Source organism: Pogona vitticeps, chromosome 1 (genome assembly GCF_051106095.1).
Source record: "Pogona vitticeps strain Pit_001003342236 chromosome 1, PviZW2.1, whole genome shotgun sequence".
NCBI lineage: Eukaryota > Metazoa > Chordata > Lepidosauria > Squamata > Agamidae > Pogona > Pogona vitticeps.
In genome coordinates, this window is record NC_135783.1 from 277716976 (window position 1) to 277735832 (window position 18857).

General features: G+C 42.1%; 1 protein-coding gene and 1 pseudogene across 4 annotated transcripts in view; one reads left to right on the forward strand and one right to left on the reverse strand.

Annotated features, from left to right (window-relative positions):
• NELL1 (neural EGFL like 1) overlaps positions 1-18857 on the reverse strand; it is a 670736-nt gene that overhangs the window by 434318 nt on the left and 217561 nt on the right. For all 4 annotated transcript variants that reach the window (XM_072985884.2, XM_072985883.2, XM_072985886.2 and 1 more), the window contains exon 10: positions 2677-2750. In XM_072985884.2, the coding sequence (XP_072841985.1) occupies positions 2677-2750 (74 nt within the window). The remainder of the gene's footprint in view (positions 1-2676; positions 2751-18857) is intronic.
• LOC140703361 (U1 spliceosomal RNA) lies at positions 16686-16840 on the forward strand (annotated as a pseudogene).

Below are 18857 nucleotides of genomic sequence, written 5' to 3' on the forward strand. Positions count from 1 at the left end.
ACAAACTATCCGAATCATATCCTGTGCACAATCCGGACCTTTCTGGTTTTGTGGCAGGGTGACTCTTTTTATGGAGCCGGACTGGAATGATCTGGATCAGACCACATATACCTGGAACAGTCACTTTAAAAGAATATCATATCCAGGAAGCAACCCTTCCCAACACAATCCTGCATGATCCTATATTACTGTCTGGTTGCACCCTAAGGAATGTCTCAATTATTACTAAAGTCTGAAAAAGATGGAAGAAGAACCTTTGACATTTTAAGATTAAACCACATGATTTCACTCAAAGGGCAGAAAAAACTGCTTAGTTTCTCTGCTATTTATCTGAGAGCTCATCATTTTCAGGAGCATTTCATCCTTGTCCACCAAAACCTCACTGCTTTCAAAAGCATTAAAAGATCTAGACAGGAAATCAACTGAGCACTGAGAGGACAATATGCCCTTATGAGGTGATACAATGAATGATGTGATGTTATGGACTTATGAAGTGATCCAATTCATGTCACAAAATCAGAAGCAGCAGCACCATGGATGGCTATATGAGTACCTTGTCTAATGGATGGCTATATGAGTACCTTGTCTACATATACATTGGTCCTCCATCTACAGTGGTGCCCCGCATAGCGACGATAATCCATTCCAGGAAAATTGTCGCTATCCGGAATTGTCGCTATACGGAATGAAAAACCCATAGGAATGCATTAAACCCTGTTTAATGCGTTCCTATGGGGAAAAAACTCACCGCTATGCGGAAATCCTCCATCCGGTCACCATTTTCGCTGCCCAGTAAGCGAGGAAAGGGTGTGAAAACACTGCAGGCAGCCATTTTTTCCAGCGGCCATTTTGGAACCGCCGATCAGCTGTTTTTTAACACGCTTACCGATCATCGCAATGCAATGTTTTGCCATTAAATACATCGCAATGCGATCGCAAAAGTGATCACAAAAACTGAATCGCTATGCGGATTCGTCGTTGACCGAGGCACTCGCTATGCGGGACACCACTGTATATGCATCTATATGCACATATAGTGAGAAACAATAAACGGTGCCTAAGTGATTGGCAATGACACAGGACTTCTTACTTCCTGATTAACAGGTGAACTGGCTTTTAATCATCTGATACATCCATCCGATATTACTCTATAAACCTATGCAGCACTTGCTAATCCAGAGGAATAATGTAGCAAGGTGTGTGTTGTTACACATTCTGCTTTAATAGGATCTCCAATCACAAAGTCCCAGTAACTGTACTTGAGGAGTCCTTTTCAGATCTTTTTGCTGAACATGTGAAATTCTAAAAGGCAGCCAAGCCTGCAGGGATAATAGGGGACTTACATACATGTCTTGATCCTCCTTCATACATAAGTCTAAATACATACTGTTCAAAACAATAAATAGTTGTACAGCAGATTTTAAACTAAAAGATTTATTACAGGATCAGATTTCATAGATATCTAGCCTGCTTCTAGATACATGGAGTGAATTTTCAGGGCTACACACCCACACTCACCTCTCTCTCTCTCCGTCTCCCTCCCTCTCCCCCCCCTCCCTCCCTCCCTCTCCCCCCCCCCCCCGTGTTAGTTTTAAAGTTGCCACAGGACTGTACACAGACTAACCTAGCTACTCTGTGGAAACTGGAGGATTCAAAACAATGACATGGTGCAAATAACTGATTAAGAGTATATTAAAATATATGATTCCAGCAACCTCTTTTTGTGAAGGCATACTATGCTGAAAAGCAAAACTAAACCACAAAAATGTATGGGCATGTTATATTACTACCTAGGACATACATATTGGTCCCAAAGACCTCAGACTGCTATGTGAACATATAAGCTTTGTCCAGTCATTAAGTGGGCTAAGCTTGCAAGGAAGGTGAGAATGCTACCCATGCTCTTTCCAATGTTCCATTGTGCCAATGAACTGTCAGTTTGAAGAGGCTCCCCACATGAGCCCAAACACAAGGAAATCAAAGTTCTGGGTTGTGTGGGCCACTATCATAGATGGATGAGTCCCTCCCTCTTCAGACTCTAGGTAAAGGATCCCCTTGACAATTGTCCAGTTGTGTCCGACTCTAGGGGACAGTGCTCATCCCCGCTTTCAAGCCGTAGAGTCAGCGTTTGTCTGGATACAGTTTCCATGGTCACATGGCCAGTGTGACTAGATATGGAACGCCGTTGTCTTCCCACCGTGGTGGTACCTATTTATCTACTTGCAGTTGCATGCTTTCGAACTGCTAGGTTGGTGGGAGCTGGGACAAGCGACAGTAGTTCAATCCATCGTGTGGATTCAATCTTACGACTGCTGGTCTTCCGACCTCGCAGCACAGAGGCTTCTGCAGCTTAACCCGCAGCACCACCATGTCCCATCTTCAGACTCTAGCCTCATATAAATAAAAAGATAACAGAGGGTCTGGGGTTAGCTTCCCCTCCTCCTTTGTGCTTAGACCACTCAAATACGGTGCAAATGAATAAAGCTATTCATGAATACCACTCATTACTAGCACCTACAGAGTTTCTGCACGTCTTCAGAAGTGAAATAGTGTCTACTTACATCATAACTATGTACATGCTTTCTCAGTAGAAAGTCCCATGGAGTTTAATGGGGCTTATCCCAAAGTACGTACATAGAACTGCAGACATACAAGCTCTTTAAAAAAAAAACTTACACGGCATTCTCTGCAGTTCTTTGTGAAAATCTTCTGACCTTCTGCCAACACTTTTCCTCCATAGATGCATTTGGCTAGAATTTGAAAAATAAATAAAGATATTAGCATTTAGTCGTAAGTGCATATAAATTATACACTTCAGTAAAAACAACATTGCCTAAGTAAATATAGATATACTGTTGTAAATATGATGTAGTCATTTCGATTTCAGTAGCAGTCAGTGTTAATTGCTCTCATTTATTTTGACTGCAATAGTAAATTCGTTACAAAAACTATTATCTTCAAGCATTTCTCTGCACAAAGTGACAAACTAGGCTACTTAGTGACCTGAAATAATAGAAGAAGCAGAACAGATATTGAACTCAATTCATTAACAGATTACTCATGGCAGTGATGTTCTGTAGATCAGCAAAAAGTATTAAAGTCAAGCCTGTATGGCCTACTCAAAGTGTTGAAAAATTAGATGGACAGAACAATGTATCACAACGTAGATATTCTAATGAAACCTACAGTATCAAGACGGGTGAAAACAGAAACATTCCCTTGTGTCCCTTATGAGAGTATCTCAGAGAGACACAACTACCACAACTAAATAAATCACTGTCACATAGACTGAGTTAAGAAACAAATGGAAAAATCAAATACAACGATACACCCTGAAGAAGATCTGTGTCTTCAAGAGCACTATCTTATAAGCTATCACATTCTGTTAATTTTAATAAGGCTTACTCCCCATGAAGTGAGTTTAGGATTGCAGCATAGATCAGCCATTCTCAATGGGGCCCATATGGCCCCGCCAAGGGGCCCTGGAACATTTGAAGGGGAACACAGATTGGAAACAATTCTTCACACACCACCTTATAGGGTTCATTGTGCGCCTTATACAATTCTGATTTGGCCTATATTTCTTTCATATTGTGTTTATGACTGTGGCCAAAAAAGGGTTGAGGATAATTGGTCTAGGTTACAATTTGAGACAGAGCTCAGAGAAGTTACTTTTTGGGGCAAAAACTCCCAGAATCCATAGCCAACATAGCCCATGCTTGCTGAAAGGCTTGGAGCAAGGGAACTTTTAAATTGGTGGATCTGATTTTGTTTTTTTTTTCTTGTTGTTGTTGTTGACTTCTGAACACCAAATAATTGCAATTAGCAATACGAATTTGCACATGTTTTACTCCTTACATCATTTTAACTGCAGAAAGCCAAGGTAATCCCCATAAATACTTACCCGGGGTGGCAATTTGTAGCCCAGCAATGAGGGACACTGTCAGCCTGCCTCCATCTTTGGACGCCTTTTTCCTAAGCTCTTATGTATCAAGGAAGGGTTCCAGAACAAGCCCTGCTGGCTATCCAGTCTCAATGGACGGTGATGCTTTGCAGTGGAGCTCCCAGTCCTGTATGGCTGGGGGATTAAATGGAGCCCCATGACAGTTCTGGCAGTCACCATGCGGACTTGTCCCACCCAACCAACCTAATTTTGTTATAGTTTTATCTAAATGAATAGGTAGTATGGTGTTAATAATATATCATAATTTTGTTTTGGACAGTTGGAGTCAAGGGAACTTTCCCCACCATAGTGAATTCACACCCAGGCGTGTGATTACAACTCCATAGTTACCCAGCAATGTGCTGGGTTGGTGGATATCAGATGAAAGGCTAGTCACACAATACATAGATCTGCTCCTTATGCTGTACCAGTGCTATCCTACTGTAGCCAATACACGCAGTGGCCTTTTTATATACATAACCGTTACGGGGGTGTTTCTGAATTTTCTCACCTGGAACACTCACATACAACTAGGTTTGCAGCAGTCTAGTACACCTTTTTGTACCACCACATGCCTTTTGATTCATACTAGATTTCCACATATACAAAGAAATATATTTTTAAAAAAGGCATTCAAATGAAGGCATGTTTCTCAGTTTCTAGACACATATATGGAATGTCTACAGAGGCCTCTGTTTTTTCAAGAAAGTATACTATATAAACTGTTCTAAAACTAACCAAAAATTAATTCCATTATATACCTCCATGAGATATGCCAGATTTTTCTCTCTCTCTCAATCATATTGTTTAACTCTTCTATAGAATTCTAAGCCACCAATATGCCATTTGGATCATGTTGCTACACATGTTGTTTGATTCTTTCCCCCTCCCAAGGACTTCCAATAATACAACATTTATTTCCAGAATTTTTATACAGAGCTAGTGACCCCCAGATACTGCCTCCTCTTGTTCTTCCAGCAGTGATACCACTCCTGTCAGTATATTTATAGTTTCTGCCAAACAAGAGCAGGAAAGAGGTTTTGCCTTCTGATCTCTGTTTTGATGGGATAGCACTGACACTTGAGGCAAAAAAATATAGATAAATGCAATGTGACTAGACTACAAATCCATGCACAAAATGACTAGCCCACGGTTCTTAAAAAGACTTGTAGTCTCTTTTGAGGTTATTGGTTCCTGCAACAGAAATCATTGCTGGCAACAGAGTGGATATTGGATGCAATGCTTAACTCTATGTTTGGCTAGAACAACAAAAGAAATTGGCTTGGGTTTTCTTATTTCACTAGATAGGTATCTGACAGGATGCCCTATACTGTACTTTGAATTAATAAAGTCAGAGAAATTAATTCCCCCAGGTTCAGTCATTTGTATAGCTAAACTGGGTGTTTTATATATCCAAAGGTTTCTGCCAACAACACTGTGTAACAAAACTTGTTCATTGCTTCCCACATGCTCCTGTGTCACTAAAAGCCATCATAATTTTTTTTAAAAAAAAATGTATTTAACCTCGGTACAAAAGAGTACCAAAGAACATGACATTTTCAGTTATTTTAGCACATTTCTCCTTCAGGAATTTCAAGTGCTACAGAAAGTGTCTTGCTTGAAATGTGTGTGTGTGTGTTTAGTCGTTTAGTCGTGTCCGACTCTTCGTGACCCCATGGACCAGAGCACGCCAGGCCCTCCTGTCTTCTACTGCCTCCCGGAGTTGTGTCAGGTTCATGTTGGTTGCTTCGCAGACACTGTCCAGCCATCTCATCCTCGGTCGTCCCCTTCTCCTCTTGCCATCACACCTTCCTAACATCAAGGTTTTTTCCAAGGACTCTTTTCTTCTCATGAGATGGCCAAAGTACTGGAGCCTCAGCTTCAGGATCTGTCCTTCCAGTGAGCACTCAGGGTTGATTTCCTTTAGAACTGATAGGTTTGTTCTCCTTGCAGTCCAGGGGATTCTCAAGAGCCTCCTCCAGCACCACAATTCAAAGGCATCAATTCTTCGGCGGTCTGCTTTCTTTATGGTCCAGCTCTCACTTCCATACATCACGACAGGAAAAACCATAGCTTTGACTATTCGGACTTTTGTTGGCAAGGTGATGTCTCTGCTTTTCAAGATGCTGTCCAGATTTGTCATCGCTTTCCTCCCAAGAAGAAGGCGCCTTTTAATTTCAGGGCTGCTGTCTCCATCTGCAGTGATCATGGAGCCCAGGAAGATAAAATTTGACACTGCCTCCATATCTTCCCCTTCTATTTCCCAGGAGGTGATGGGACCAGTGGCCATGATCTTAGTTTTTTTGATGTTGAGTTTCAGACCGTTTTTTGCACTCTCCTCTTTCACTCTCATTACAAGGTTCTTTAATTCCTCCTCACTTTCTGCCATCAGAGTGGTATCATCTGCATATCGGAGGTTGTTGATATTTCTTCCGGCTTGAAATAGCTTTCTCCTTATAATACATATTCAAGCTTCCTTGTATTAACACACTGGTTTCTATAATGTATTGGGCTCACCCCACACCCTTCTTATATTATAGTCTTCTAGATGTCTTGCACGCTCTTGCAAGATAGTTGGATATTGATTTTCTTTTAGATATTTATTAAATCTTCCACTTTTTTGTATACATTCTGTTCCAAACTACTGTAATGTCAGCTTGTGCAAGTGTGTGTGGAAATCAATGCAAGACTTGAAAAAGACACTCTGCCACAGGGGGGAAAACAAGGTGACTGCTATACCATCATGCACAGCTCGTGTCACTTTTCCAAAGACACTGGCTACAGGACAGCTGCAATACAATTATCCTCATCACGGTTTCTACCTTACTAGAAAATAAAGATGAGGACAAGAATGTGGCTAAAGAGTCATTTTTTTATTATTCTGCTAATGTACTAGTGATGTTTTTATCATGTGCTTTTCCCCCTAACAGGTTCAAGGCAGAATAGACAGCTCTTCTTCCCACTCTACCCTTATAACAACCCAGGGAAACAGGTCAAGCATAGCCATATAGCAAGCTTATTGGCTCACTAGGGACTTGGACTTCCATCTCCCAAGAGCCAGACCAACACTTTCTACTATTACACTACACTAGCCTTCAGCTCAAGAACAACACTAGATAGGTAACACAAGCCAGTGAGGCCTCCAGAAGAATGCCAAAAGATGGCAGCATACAAAGAGATATCTGTGCAAACGTTGAACTCAAGATAATGATGTGCAAAAAAAGAGAGGCTTGAACAGCTGATCCCTGATGTTTGTGGAAAGCATAGTCTGGAGTCTGCATCTTTTTCCAACAATAAAGGAGCAGTGGGACATTGCCCACACCATTGCATCACATTTTCCCTTGCAGCTCCTACAGTGGCCATCACACACACACACACACACACACACACACACACACACACACACACACACACACACACACACACACACACACACACACACACACACACACACACTTTTCAAATCTCATTTCAAAGAGATTCACTGGTTACTCTAACTTGAGCTTTGGATTCAACTCAGCATGTCAAACCTGTAAAATCTCATCTAGTCTATTCTTTCATGGTGGCCATGTATTCCAGTTATCCTTTGTAGCATTCTTTGTTATTAGTAGTTCTAATTTGGTTTTAGGCCTAAGAACAGTCAGAGAAACTTGCTGAAACTTTGCACTTAGCTTCTGAAAAAAATAAAAAAATTACACCACAGTAGAGTGTGACAACAACATTGTCTAGGCATTAACAGTTGTCCATTTTCCCCTAATAACTTGTCTTTTGAAATCAATTGGCTGTTGTTTGATGGGCAGATTGCTCAAATGGGGCAATGTAATTAAATAAAATGCAGTGCCGATCTTCTAGCTGGGCTGCAGCCATATCACTAATAGAGATATATCACGCGAGATAGGCAGGATATCTGGACTAACAGCAAGAGAAGTGTGCCCTACATCAACAAATAATACCCATGCTCTCTGGTGATGCTCTCCAAATATGCCAGGCTTCCCCTGGAGGAGTCCACCAAGAAGTGTCTGAGCCTATTGGGCCAGAGGACACTGAGGTAGTGGCTACTCCTGTGGCCCTTGGGCACTTGAAGCTAAGGTCAACCACAGAGAGGAGTTAGAAGAGTCAGAAGAGGGTGCACAGTCCCCCTCTTGCCCTGGAAGAGTGTAAATGATAAAAGCATAGGCTTTGTACTACCTGACAGAGGACTCATACACAAAGCACAAAGCAGAAGTCCTCCTGGGAAGAAACTATAAAGAGAACCTTTACAATTGAGCCTTGGGTAGGATCCGAAAAGCTCCTTTGTCAGACAGAAACATTTTCTGGAAACCATGTTTAGTCCCAGCCTTGGAAGCATTCTTGAGACCTTGGATACTTGGCTTGCTAGAATCTATACTTGTCTGAATTTTGACCGGACCAGCTTGGACTATCTATGCCAGAGCCCTTGCTCCCTGACAAAACAACTCTGGTTAGAATTCACTGACTCTCTCCTGCCACACTTAATTTCCTTATTTTCTACATTGCCCCAGAGATTGCCTAATCTGAAATTCAACAAGAGAAGATGGTGCAGGAGGTTATTTTTCAACTCCAAAGACGGCTGTCTGTATTTTACAGCTTGATGTAGAGAAGAAAGAAAACCTTGCAAACAGTCAGACTTTGCCTTAAAGACAGTTCTGATCTCAAAATTGCTTTCTGTATTTGAGGGATTAACTGAAGATAAGAAAGAGAAAATCAGAAACATCTCTTCAGAAAACATCACCATGCATTTCAAAAGTGAAAATGCTTGTTACTTTGACCCATGAGCAACAACAATAGAAGGATAATCAGGCTGCTCAACAAGCCCTAAAGAAAGAAAATTATAGCTGATGTTATCCATAACTAAACGGACAAATGGCAGAGTAATCAATCCATATAGTATCATCAGTATGGACAAAATGTACATTTCCAGTGGATGGTGTTGTGTGCCCCTCCCAAGTACTGTCCCCGAAGTGCATCATGCTGTCAAGGCACTGGCACTAGCAATCAATTTCAATCAACTTTAATAGGTCTACTTCTCTTAATAGACATTCCAAGTCAGTACTGCAGCAACAAGATGGGTTTAGTGCCAATCAAAGCACTGGGACAAACTCTGATTGTTCACATTTTAATCAGATGACGTGAAACAAAACAAAAGCTCTCAAAGAGTAACTTACATTCCTGCAACAGCAGACTGCAAATGCAACGCTCTATCTGATCTCTTAACCATGGTTAAGAGGACTGGGAGTACCCTACAGGCTTTTAACACCCTTTCATTTCCCCCAAGAAAATGTCCCATCATTTCTAATCATTAACATGAAAAATAGGATATTAGCTATCATTCATTTTCTGTGAATTTATGAATTCTAGATTAATGCATTACATACTATCACTTGCACACATTTCTAGATTGAGGCTACCAAGGTCAGAAGCTGATGCAGAATGTGGCTGGCTAGTTACATGCAGTGAATATCTGAATATCTAGATCTCTCTAGAGTGGTCTGTGCGGATTGGCTTTACACTCTTACTGAACGCTTACTGAGATGAATGGACAAAGTATTGGTCTAGCAGGTAGCGAGAAAAATTGACCATGAGAGGTAGAGAATGCAATGCAATGGTCTAGTCACAGCATTCTAGACATCCAAACACATTTCAAAGGCAGCTTCACAAAGAACAAATGTTACAGTAGTCCACCACGCCTACATCAGATTCATATTTATGTGCACTATCTGGCACACCAGAAAGCACATTCTTGGCAAGGATATACTAGTAAAAGTACACAATGGCAAATGCGCTCCTGGCCACTACAAAAAGCTGACCATCCAGACCTGAATTATGGAGCATACCTACTATTTATAAATCAAAATGTTTTTATATCCAGTACAGATCAAGCTTCTATTCCCTGAACTATATTTTCATAGATCAGGCCATATCTGCCTTGTTTGAATTAAAGAGTTTGCCCTTAGCCAATCTATTAATAATGGAACTGGAAAACGTCCCTCCAAAAACTCCAGTATTCTAAACAACATAATCTGATTTATCATATTTATTCGACTAAGTACTAAACAAAACTTTTCAATATTTCAACCGTTCATAAGAATGAGAACTCAATTATTTGATTAGGAAAATAATACAGCACACAATGTGGTTTCAATATTATATTTAGACAGACAGAAGGACTTTATGCAGGGGCTTGAGCCCTGGATACCTGAAGGATTGCCTCCTTCCATATGAACCTACCCAGTAGTTAAGATCTAGCCAGGGGACCCTTTTGAAAGAGCCATCCCTCAAGGAGGTAAGAGGGATGGCTTGTAGACAAAGGGCCTTTTCGGCAGCTGCCCCCAGACTATGGAATGCCCTCCTGAGATTCGTCTGGCGCCGACGCTGATGACATTTCAGCACCAGGTTAAAACCTTCCTGTTCTAGAAGGCTTTTAATTGAAATAATATCAACTATGAGTCCTGATGGCAATTTTTATATATTTTAATTGTATTTTAATTGTTTTATCTTTTTTATTGTATTTTAATTGTTGTAAGCCGCCCAGAGACCTTTGGGTAGTGTGGGTGGCATATAAGTTAAATAAATAAATGCCTTCTGAGACCACTTATGTGGCACACAAACACTCCCATGCTGAAATGTCGTTATCTACTCCTCAACTGCCTGGAGAAGATTTTGAAAGAGTTGCAGCCCATCTCCAATGCACAAAAATGGAAATGAAAGCAAAATGAACATCATGGCACTTTTAAGTTCAACAAATTTATTTCAGTATTGGCTTTCATTGATTACACTCCCATTTCTTCAGAATCACATCTATAAGACATGAGCCTTCACAAAATTATGCTCAGAAGTCCAATGCAGAGAGAGGGAGCAGCAGAACTACAGCATGGTTACTAATATCAAAAGTTGCAAAAACTTCCCACAGAACATCATGTCAAACAGAGAAATACTCCCCCTTTCCAGTTCCCAGTAGAGACTCTCCATCAAAATAGGGAGGTAGAATCTGCTCTACAGTCAACTCTGAAAGCATGTAAAAAAGGATCTAGGAGTTTCATCTCACATAAGGCTCAGACACCACCATATACTCCAGCACCTTTTCCTAGAATGGAATAGTGCCATTTTATTTAGGACTGTCCCTGAGATCTATTTAAACTAAAGATGGTATGCACTGAACAAAGGACATTCCTAGGGGTGGAAATTAGAGGCATGATAGCAGTCAGTGGGTTTCCCATACAATGTAGTGCTTGACAGGTTTAGGTGAAACCTGGAGGAATTGTTAAATACAGTTTTGTGCATAGAAATAAGCATTTGTCAGAATCAGTGTTATAAAGAAGCAAGGCTAGAATTTATCCAGCTGAGTAAATTGTAACAGCTGAGAGAGCAATCCCAGGATTGACTAACCCTGGGATAAAGCTAGCAGACCTAGCACACACACTCTGTGGTGGTGTTCATGACTTTGTGTACCTTGGCTCAACCATTTCTGACACCCTGTCCCTGGATGTCGAGCTGGATAAATGCATTGGCAAAGCAGCTACCATGTTCTCTAGACTCTCCTATTTTGATGGAGAGTCTCTACTGGGAAAGAGATACCACGGTAGTTATTGTAGTCGCCCCTGTCGCCTTTGTTCTTATACAATGTGGCGATGTTTGCATCCTTCATGTCCTGTGGTACTCCACCTTCCCTCCAGCAAAGACAAAAGACTTCATACAGCTTGGTGGTGATGATCTCTTTACAGCACTTCAAAACTTCAACGGGGATGTTGATCTTTCCAGGTGCCTTGTCAGAGGCAAGGGAATCCAAGGCCACTTTTATTTCTGCTAAAGTTGGTTCACTGTCCAGCTCTTCCAAGACAGGCAGGCACTCAATGTTATTTAATGCCTCTTCGGTTACTACATTGTCTCTAGAATATAGCTCAGAGTAGTGCTGCACCCAGCGTTCCATCTGCTGTGCTCGGTCCTGGATGATCATGCCTGTAACAGACTTCAAGGGAGCAGATTTCTTCTGTATTGGACCTAAAGCCTGCTTGATACCGTCATACATTCCCTTGATGTTACCTGAGAGCAGAGCTGAAGCCAATAGTCATTGGAACATCTCCTGGCAGTCTGTTGGACTTGGCTATGAGCAGCTCGAAGAGCCTGCAAGTTGTACTCACTAGGACAGGCTTTGTATGCTGCTAGAGCTCTCTTCTTATCCTCGATGGTTGGAATCAACTCCTCCGAATGGGCTTCGAACCTGTTGGCCGCCTTTTTGGTCTTCTTGCCAAATGTGGACAAGGCAGTGTTATAAGCAGCGAAATGTTCCCATCGTTCAGGTGCATTTGCATCAGCTGGGCCTGGAAGGGTTTCCTGAAGCGCTTGGGCAAATTCCTCCACTTTTCTTTGATTGTGAATCTTGTTGATGTCAATATGTGGTCTTCCTTCCTTTTTAGTGTGATACAATCTCTTTGTTCGCAGTTTTATTCTGCTACACACCAGGGAGTGATCAGTACCACAATCAGCACTCTGGTAACTGTGTGTGATCGTAATACTAGGAAGGCTAGAACGTCTAGTGAGGATCAAATCAAGCTGATGCCAATGTCTCCAGGAAACTCTGTGTTGAGGCTTTGTATTAAAGAACGTGTTGGTGACACAAAGACCATAATAACAGCAAAACTCCATAATACAGTGGGGTCTTGACTTGAGAACTTAATCCGTATTGGAAGGCGGTTCTCAAGTCAAAAAGACTGTAGGTCAAGTCTCCATTGACCTACAGTGCATTGAAAACCGATTAATCCCGTAACAGGCCGTTTTTGTTCCATTTTGGTTTTTTTCTGGTCTGTAAGTCAAATCTCAGTCTGCAAGTCAAACCTAAATTTTGCGGCCAGAGAAGTCTGTAACTCAAAAAGTCTGTAAGTCAGGCCGTCTGTAAGTCAAGGGTCCACTGTACAACTATTCTGCTATCAACATTCTGCTATTCTGCTATCTGCTTGGTGTCTTCATTTCTCAGGGAAGTTATTTTTGGTTAGCTCCACCTGGTGCATCCTGGTAATACCGCAACTCTGTCAGTGCTGATATGAACTTTGTGCAATTGCATCACGGTATCTCAAAGGTGTACTCATTATGTGTTCCAGTCCAGCCTTTTTTTCATAGAAGAATGAAAGTACTTAAAGTTCTGGTATAATTTCTCCAGTGATTCCTTGCCAAGAGATTAGATGTCAGGGACATCATTAACATTATGAAAACCTTGGGCTAAATAAACCCTGCCAGGTCCCCTTTACATTGGTAGGTCCCAGCCGTAGGCTGACCTGGCAGTAGTAGGAATCTGTTTTAATTTCCCAGAATGTCTTTGTTGCTGTTGCAGTCTGAAATATTGTGGGAAACAAAAACAGACCCTCCCACAACTACCAAACTACATTTGGCCTGAACATGCTAGACACTCTACATACAAGCATAGGGTATAGAATAATTCTATGGTGCCAATGAATAGTCTGCCTCTCTATTTCAGCAGAGAAAAATAGAGAAAACTGAACTTATAGTTGTGGAAACAGAACATGCTGTACTCACAAAGTGACTTCACCAAGGTATACTATTTCCCCTCTCCACAAAACTCCTTGACGAGTATTTTCTTCTAATCATACTTCTCGCCAGTGCTTTCTGCGTTATGCAAAAAGAAACTCTACAAACACAAATGAATTAAAAATGGGGTTGCTCTCTATCATCCAGTGGGCATGTTTTACCTAAAGTTTAGACATGTCACCCGGTGCCCCATTGACTGGGATTCTAAGATTTATTTTCTCTCTTTTTAAAAATCTCTAATCCTTACAGAATATCCAGTTGCTGTTTAGTCAACAGCTTTGTAACAAACAAACCTGTACATGTGATAAGCCTAATATGTGAAGACACGTACTGTTTGACAGGCTTCCATGGATGTGTCAACTAAAAACTGGACAAATGCATGTTTGCAAAAGAAAACAAAGGCTCAGGGTGAGCTTTCATGGATCAAAATCCATTTCCTCAGACACAGGAAAACAAATTCATGGCCTGTACACAGGCCCATGGATAATTCCCGGTGTGTGTAGTGGACAGAGTGATGGAGCAGGACTCTGGAGAATAGGGTTTGAATACCTGTTCAGCCAGGAAACTCACTGGAGTAGTGGAAGTTGTAAAACCACTCCTTAAATACCTCACTTACATTGAAAGCTCCATTAGGGTCTGACTGACTTGACAGCATGCAACACACACACATATCCTCATGACCAAGTGAGAATTGTTGTTCTTTAGTCATTAAGTTGTGTCCAACTCTTCGTGACCCCAGACCAGAGCACGCCAGGCCCTCCTGTCTTCCACTGCCTCCCAGAATTTGGTCAAATTCATGTTGGTAGCTTCAGTGACACGGTCCAACGATCTTGTCCTCTGTTGTCCCCTTCTCCTCTTGTCTTCACTCACTCAGGGTATTTTCCAGGGAGTCGTCTCTTCTCATCAGATGGCCAAAGTATTGGAGCTTCAGCTTCAGGATCTGTCCTTTCAGTGGGCACTCAGGGCTGATTTCCTTCAAAATGGATAGATTTGTTCTCTTTGCAGTCCAGAGGATTCTCAAGAGTCTCCTCCAGCACCACAATTCAAAAGCATCAATTCTTTGGTGGTCAGCCTTCTTTATAGTCCAGCTCTCACCTCCGTACATCGCTACTGGAAAAACCATAGCTTTGACTATGCGGATCTTTCTCGGCAAGGTGATGTCTCTGCTTTTTAAGATGCTCTCTAGGTTTGTCATTGCTTTCCTCCCAAGAAGCAGGCGTCTTTTAATTTCCTGGCTGCTGTCACCATGTGATCATGGAGCCCAAGAAAGTAAAATCTGTCACTGCCTCCATATCTTCCCCTTCTATAAGTGCGAATACAGATAATAAACAAAGGGAGAATAGTTTGTTAACACAGGAATGGGGCTATCAAGCTGCTAATTACCGTATTTTTTGCTCCATAAGACGCACCTGACCTTAAGACGCACCTAATTTTTAGAGGAGGAACATAGGGAAAATATATTCTGAACCGAATAGTGTAATAAAATATTTAATGAACTATAACAGAATAACATTTGAACCATGTAAAGTGAACAGCAGTCAACAGTGGCATTAATATAGACCATTATCAGCCAGTGATAAGATCTATACCACTCTACCTATATTTTACATTTCCTTTCATCCACCTCCTCCCCGTGCTTATAGAAATGTCTCAATGACAGATGAGATTGTTGTGCAACTCTGCCCAGCTACAGCTCAAGCCTATATTAAGTTAGAAATGGTTTGTCTGATTTGGCACTGCTTTGAGAGGTCCCTTTTAGTTGTGTGGAGGATCAATAGTGGAATTAAACGATTTAACAGCAGGTTTTCCTTATTTACTTTAGGTTATACAAAAGAACAGCAATACAAAGCTTAACCTGATCCCATTCACCAGCAGTAGCACATGCTCAGCATAAGACTAAATCTCCATTTTCTGACATAATTGAATGTTTATAGCATGCAAGGCACAACAGGTTAGGCCACACAAAGCCAGGAAGAATGTTCTTGATGAGCCAAAAAACCTGAATACAAACTATAGTAGCTGAAATCAGGAAGCAGGTACTGTAATCCAGTTAGAAATCACAAGGCACAGTTAGTTTCCTTGCTGCAACACCCTTTGGAAATACATTCTCTATTAGATGCCCAGAACTAGTTGAAAAGTTTGCAAGTTGAATCCAAATTTCCCATAGAAATGCATTGAAAATTAATTAATGCATTTTTTTTGGGGGGGAGGTCAGAAACTTTTAAAAACTTTTTAAAAAATCACTTACCAGGTACTGTAGACTGAGCCTTGCTCTTCACAGTGCCTTGGTAGACCCCAGAACAGCCAAAAAAGAGCCCCACATAGCTAAAAGCCAGCAGGCAGACAGCAGACGGCAACCATTTTGTGCTCTTCTCCGCTCCTGCTCCTTTCCCCTCCCCTCTCCCCACCTAACCGCTGATCGGTGCTGGTCTGAACACTTCCTAGGCAGCTTTTAAAGCAATTATGCACGTTTCTACACAAGCAGGTTTGAACTCAAACGGAGCACCTTTTCACCCAAGCACTAACCCCAAACAAACAGCTTTTAAACTAAATTTCACATTTTAAAACGACAATACCAGGCAGTCCCAGGTCTCTCTTCCAGCTCTCTAACTGCTTGGATTAGCAAGGAAGCAGACAAGCAGCCTCTTGTCTGCTTCCTTGAGGAGCTTCGTGGCGCAGTGGTTAAACCGCTGTACTGCAGCCAAAACTGTGCTCACGACCTGGGGTTCAATCCCAGGTAGCCGGCTCAAGGTTGACTCAGCCTTCTATCCTCCGAGGTCGGTAAAATGAGTACCCAGCTTGCTGGGGGGGGGCAATGTGTAGCCTGCATAATTAACTTGTAAACCACCCAGAGAGTGCTTGAAGCACTATGGGGCGGTATATAAGCAGCACACTTTGCTTTTGCTTTGCTCTTCACTAACTGAAAGTTTGAATTTCCCTGCTTTCCCTTCCTTCCCCGCATATTAGGTATGTTAATATCTGTGCACTGGAGGATTGTGGGAGGAACATCCAGGCCCTGATGGGGGTCCTGTGTGGCATCCCAAAACACTGAGTAGCTCTCTTGGCCTCTTTCGGGACTGGGGCTGTGCAGCCCTCTTCTGATCAGGAGGTGCAGCCGGGGGGGGTTACCATGCCTTTGGGGGACAGGGCACAGAAAGGTGCAGGAGTTGCAAGGGCCATTCCAACTCATACCTGGCAGGGGAGATACCATGATCATCAAAGTGGTTTTCCCAGGGTGAGGCTCATCTATTGCACTTTGGATGTGCTGACCCCTGTGATTTCCCCAAATATGGGAAAATCAACTGCCTAAGTGGAGGACTGTGTTTGTGGTTTCCCCTGGTTTTTCTAGAATTACTCTTTCCCCTTTGGTCCTTGGCTGTTTTCACTGCCTGCTGCCATAGGCCTGTTGGCCTTGCTGGTTTTCCAGGTGGGCTCCAGGAAGCAGATCCTAGAAAGCCAGCAGTGCAGAATGGTGAGGTCCAAACAGCAAGGAGTCTCTGGTGCTAGTTCAGAGGCCTCCCATCATGGCACTGGGGGGCTTCTGGGTGGTGGTGGTTGAACCCCTTTTTTACTGTATTCATTCCATAAGACGCACATACTTTCTCCCCCACTATTGGGGGGGAAGTGGGTCTTATGGAACAAAAAATACAGTACTTCAATTAGCAGGTCCTGGCCAAGGTAACAGTTATAGGCCAAATGGACTGGACTGCCACAGGAATGCTAAGAGATGTTTCTGGAACAGAAGTTACAGTCAATCAAGAAAGAACAGCTGTTTTGTAAGACATTGCAGAAAGTTGGATTACTAATATATGCAGTGTGCTAAGGTGATCTTTATTGAGGCCCATAGAGATGCACTGGAATTTATTATGTAGACAATTTCTCCTGTCTCCCTCCCAAGCCTCTCTTTGTAATTCCTTTTTTTCTGTAATAGCTACTCTGAAATCCATAATAGAATGTCCTGGGAGGCTGAATTGTTCTGAAATGTGTTTCTTTCCTTTGTTGTTCCTGATATCAGATTGTGTCCCATTCATTGCTTTCACTGAAAATTTGTCCTGTTTGTCCTGCATTGAAAGCAGAGCGGCACTGCTGGCAGAAGACAACATAGATCACGTAAGAGGAGGAACAGATATGTATAATCCTAATGTTGTGGCTGACATTGTTGTCACCCTTGATGATGCAGTGTAGAACAGGAGCACAACTGGAATCAAGGTATATGACAGGGTCTTGTCCCTGCCTCTGTCTCCATCTTGTGCTGCCCATTGTGTGTGAGTAGTTGTTTAAGGTTGTGGAGGGGTGTTGTTTTCTATGGGCAAGAATGGGTTGGTCTGGGAGAATGAATACTATTCTCCAGAGTAGGTGCAGCTCATTGATGATACAATATGCCTCAGTGGTTTCAGTTGGGATCTGTAGATAATTAACTAATGGTTTTCTATCATTATCTCTATTAAGTATGCCTTGTGTCAATTGTTCTTGGGCACCAGTCTGGCTCTATCAATTTACTTTTTTAGTATGTTCAGTGAGAGGGATGTGGTGGCGCTGCGGGTTAAGCCGCACAAGCCTCTGTGTTGTAAGGTCAGAAAACCAGCCGTTGTAAGATTGAATCCACGCGACGGAGTGAGCGCCTATCGCTTGTCCCACCTCCTGCCAACCAAGCAGTTCAAAAGCATGTAAATGCGAGTAAATAGGTACCACCATGGTGGGAAGGTAACAGTGTTCTGTGTCGAGTCGTGCTGGTCACGTTACCATGGAAACTATCTATGGACAAAATGCTGGCTCTACGGCTTGGAGATGGGGATGAGCACTGCGCCCTAGAGTCAAACACGACTGGACTAAATGTCAAGGGAAACCATTACCTCTACCTATATTGAGTGAGCATTGTAGTTTAAGAAATGCATGCTCTAACTCCATGAGCTCTAAGCTCTACCCTGTGGTTCTAAGCAAATTTGGTTTTATAAGAAAGCAGGTCCATAGACAGTGGACTAGGTGGTGAGTTTTGTGTGGAAACTGGAGGCATGCTAACTGTCAGTGGGTTTCCCATATAATGTAGTGCTGACCCTTGTATAATTGCATTGTGGTATCCAGAAGGTGTACTCATTGTGTTTTCTGCTCCAGTCTTTGATTGATAGAAGAACTGAAGTTATTGAAATCCTGGTAGAATTTCTCCAGTGGTTCCTTGCCATAAGTCCTGATAATGAGGATGTCACAGGTTTCTAAGCACATGAATTGAGGTGGTGGTGGGAGGACATCAGGAATATGTTTGCATACTGTGCAGCCATACACGTGCACATAGCTGTTTCATTGATCTTGACAGATATGCTGTTGTCAAAAGTGCAAGAATGATGTCAGTTACAAAGTC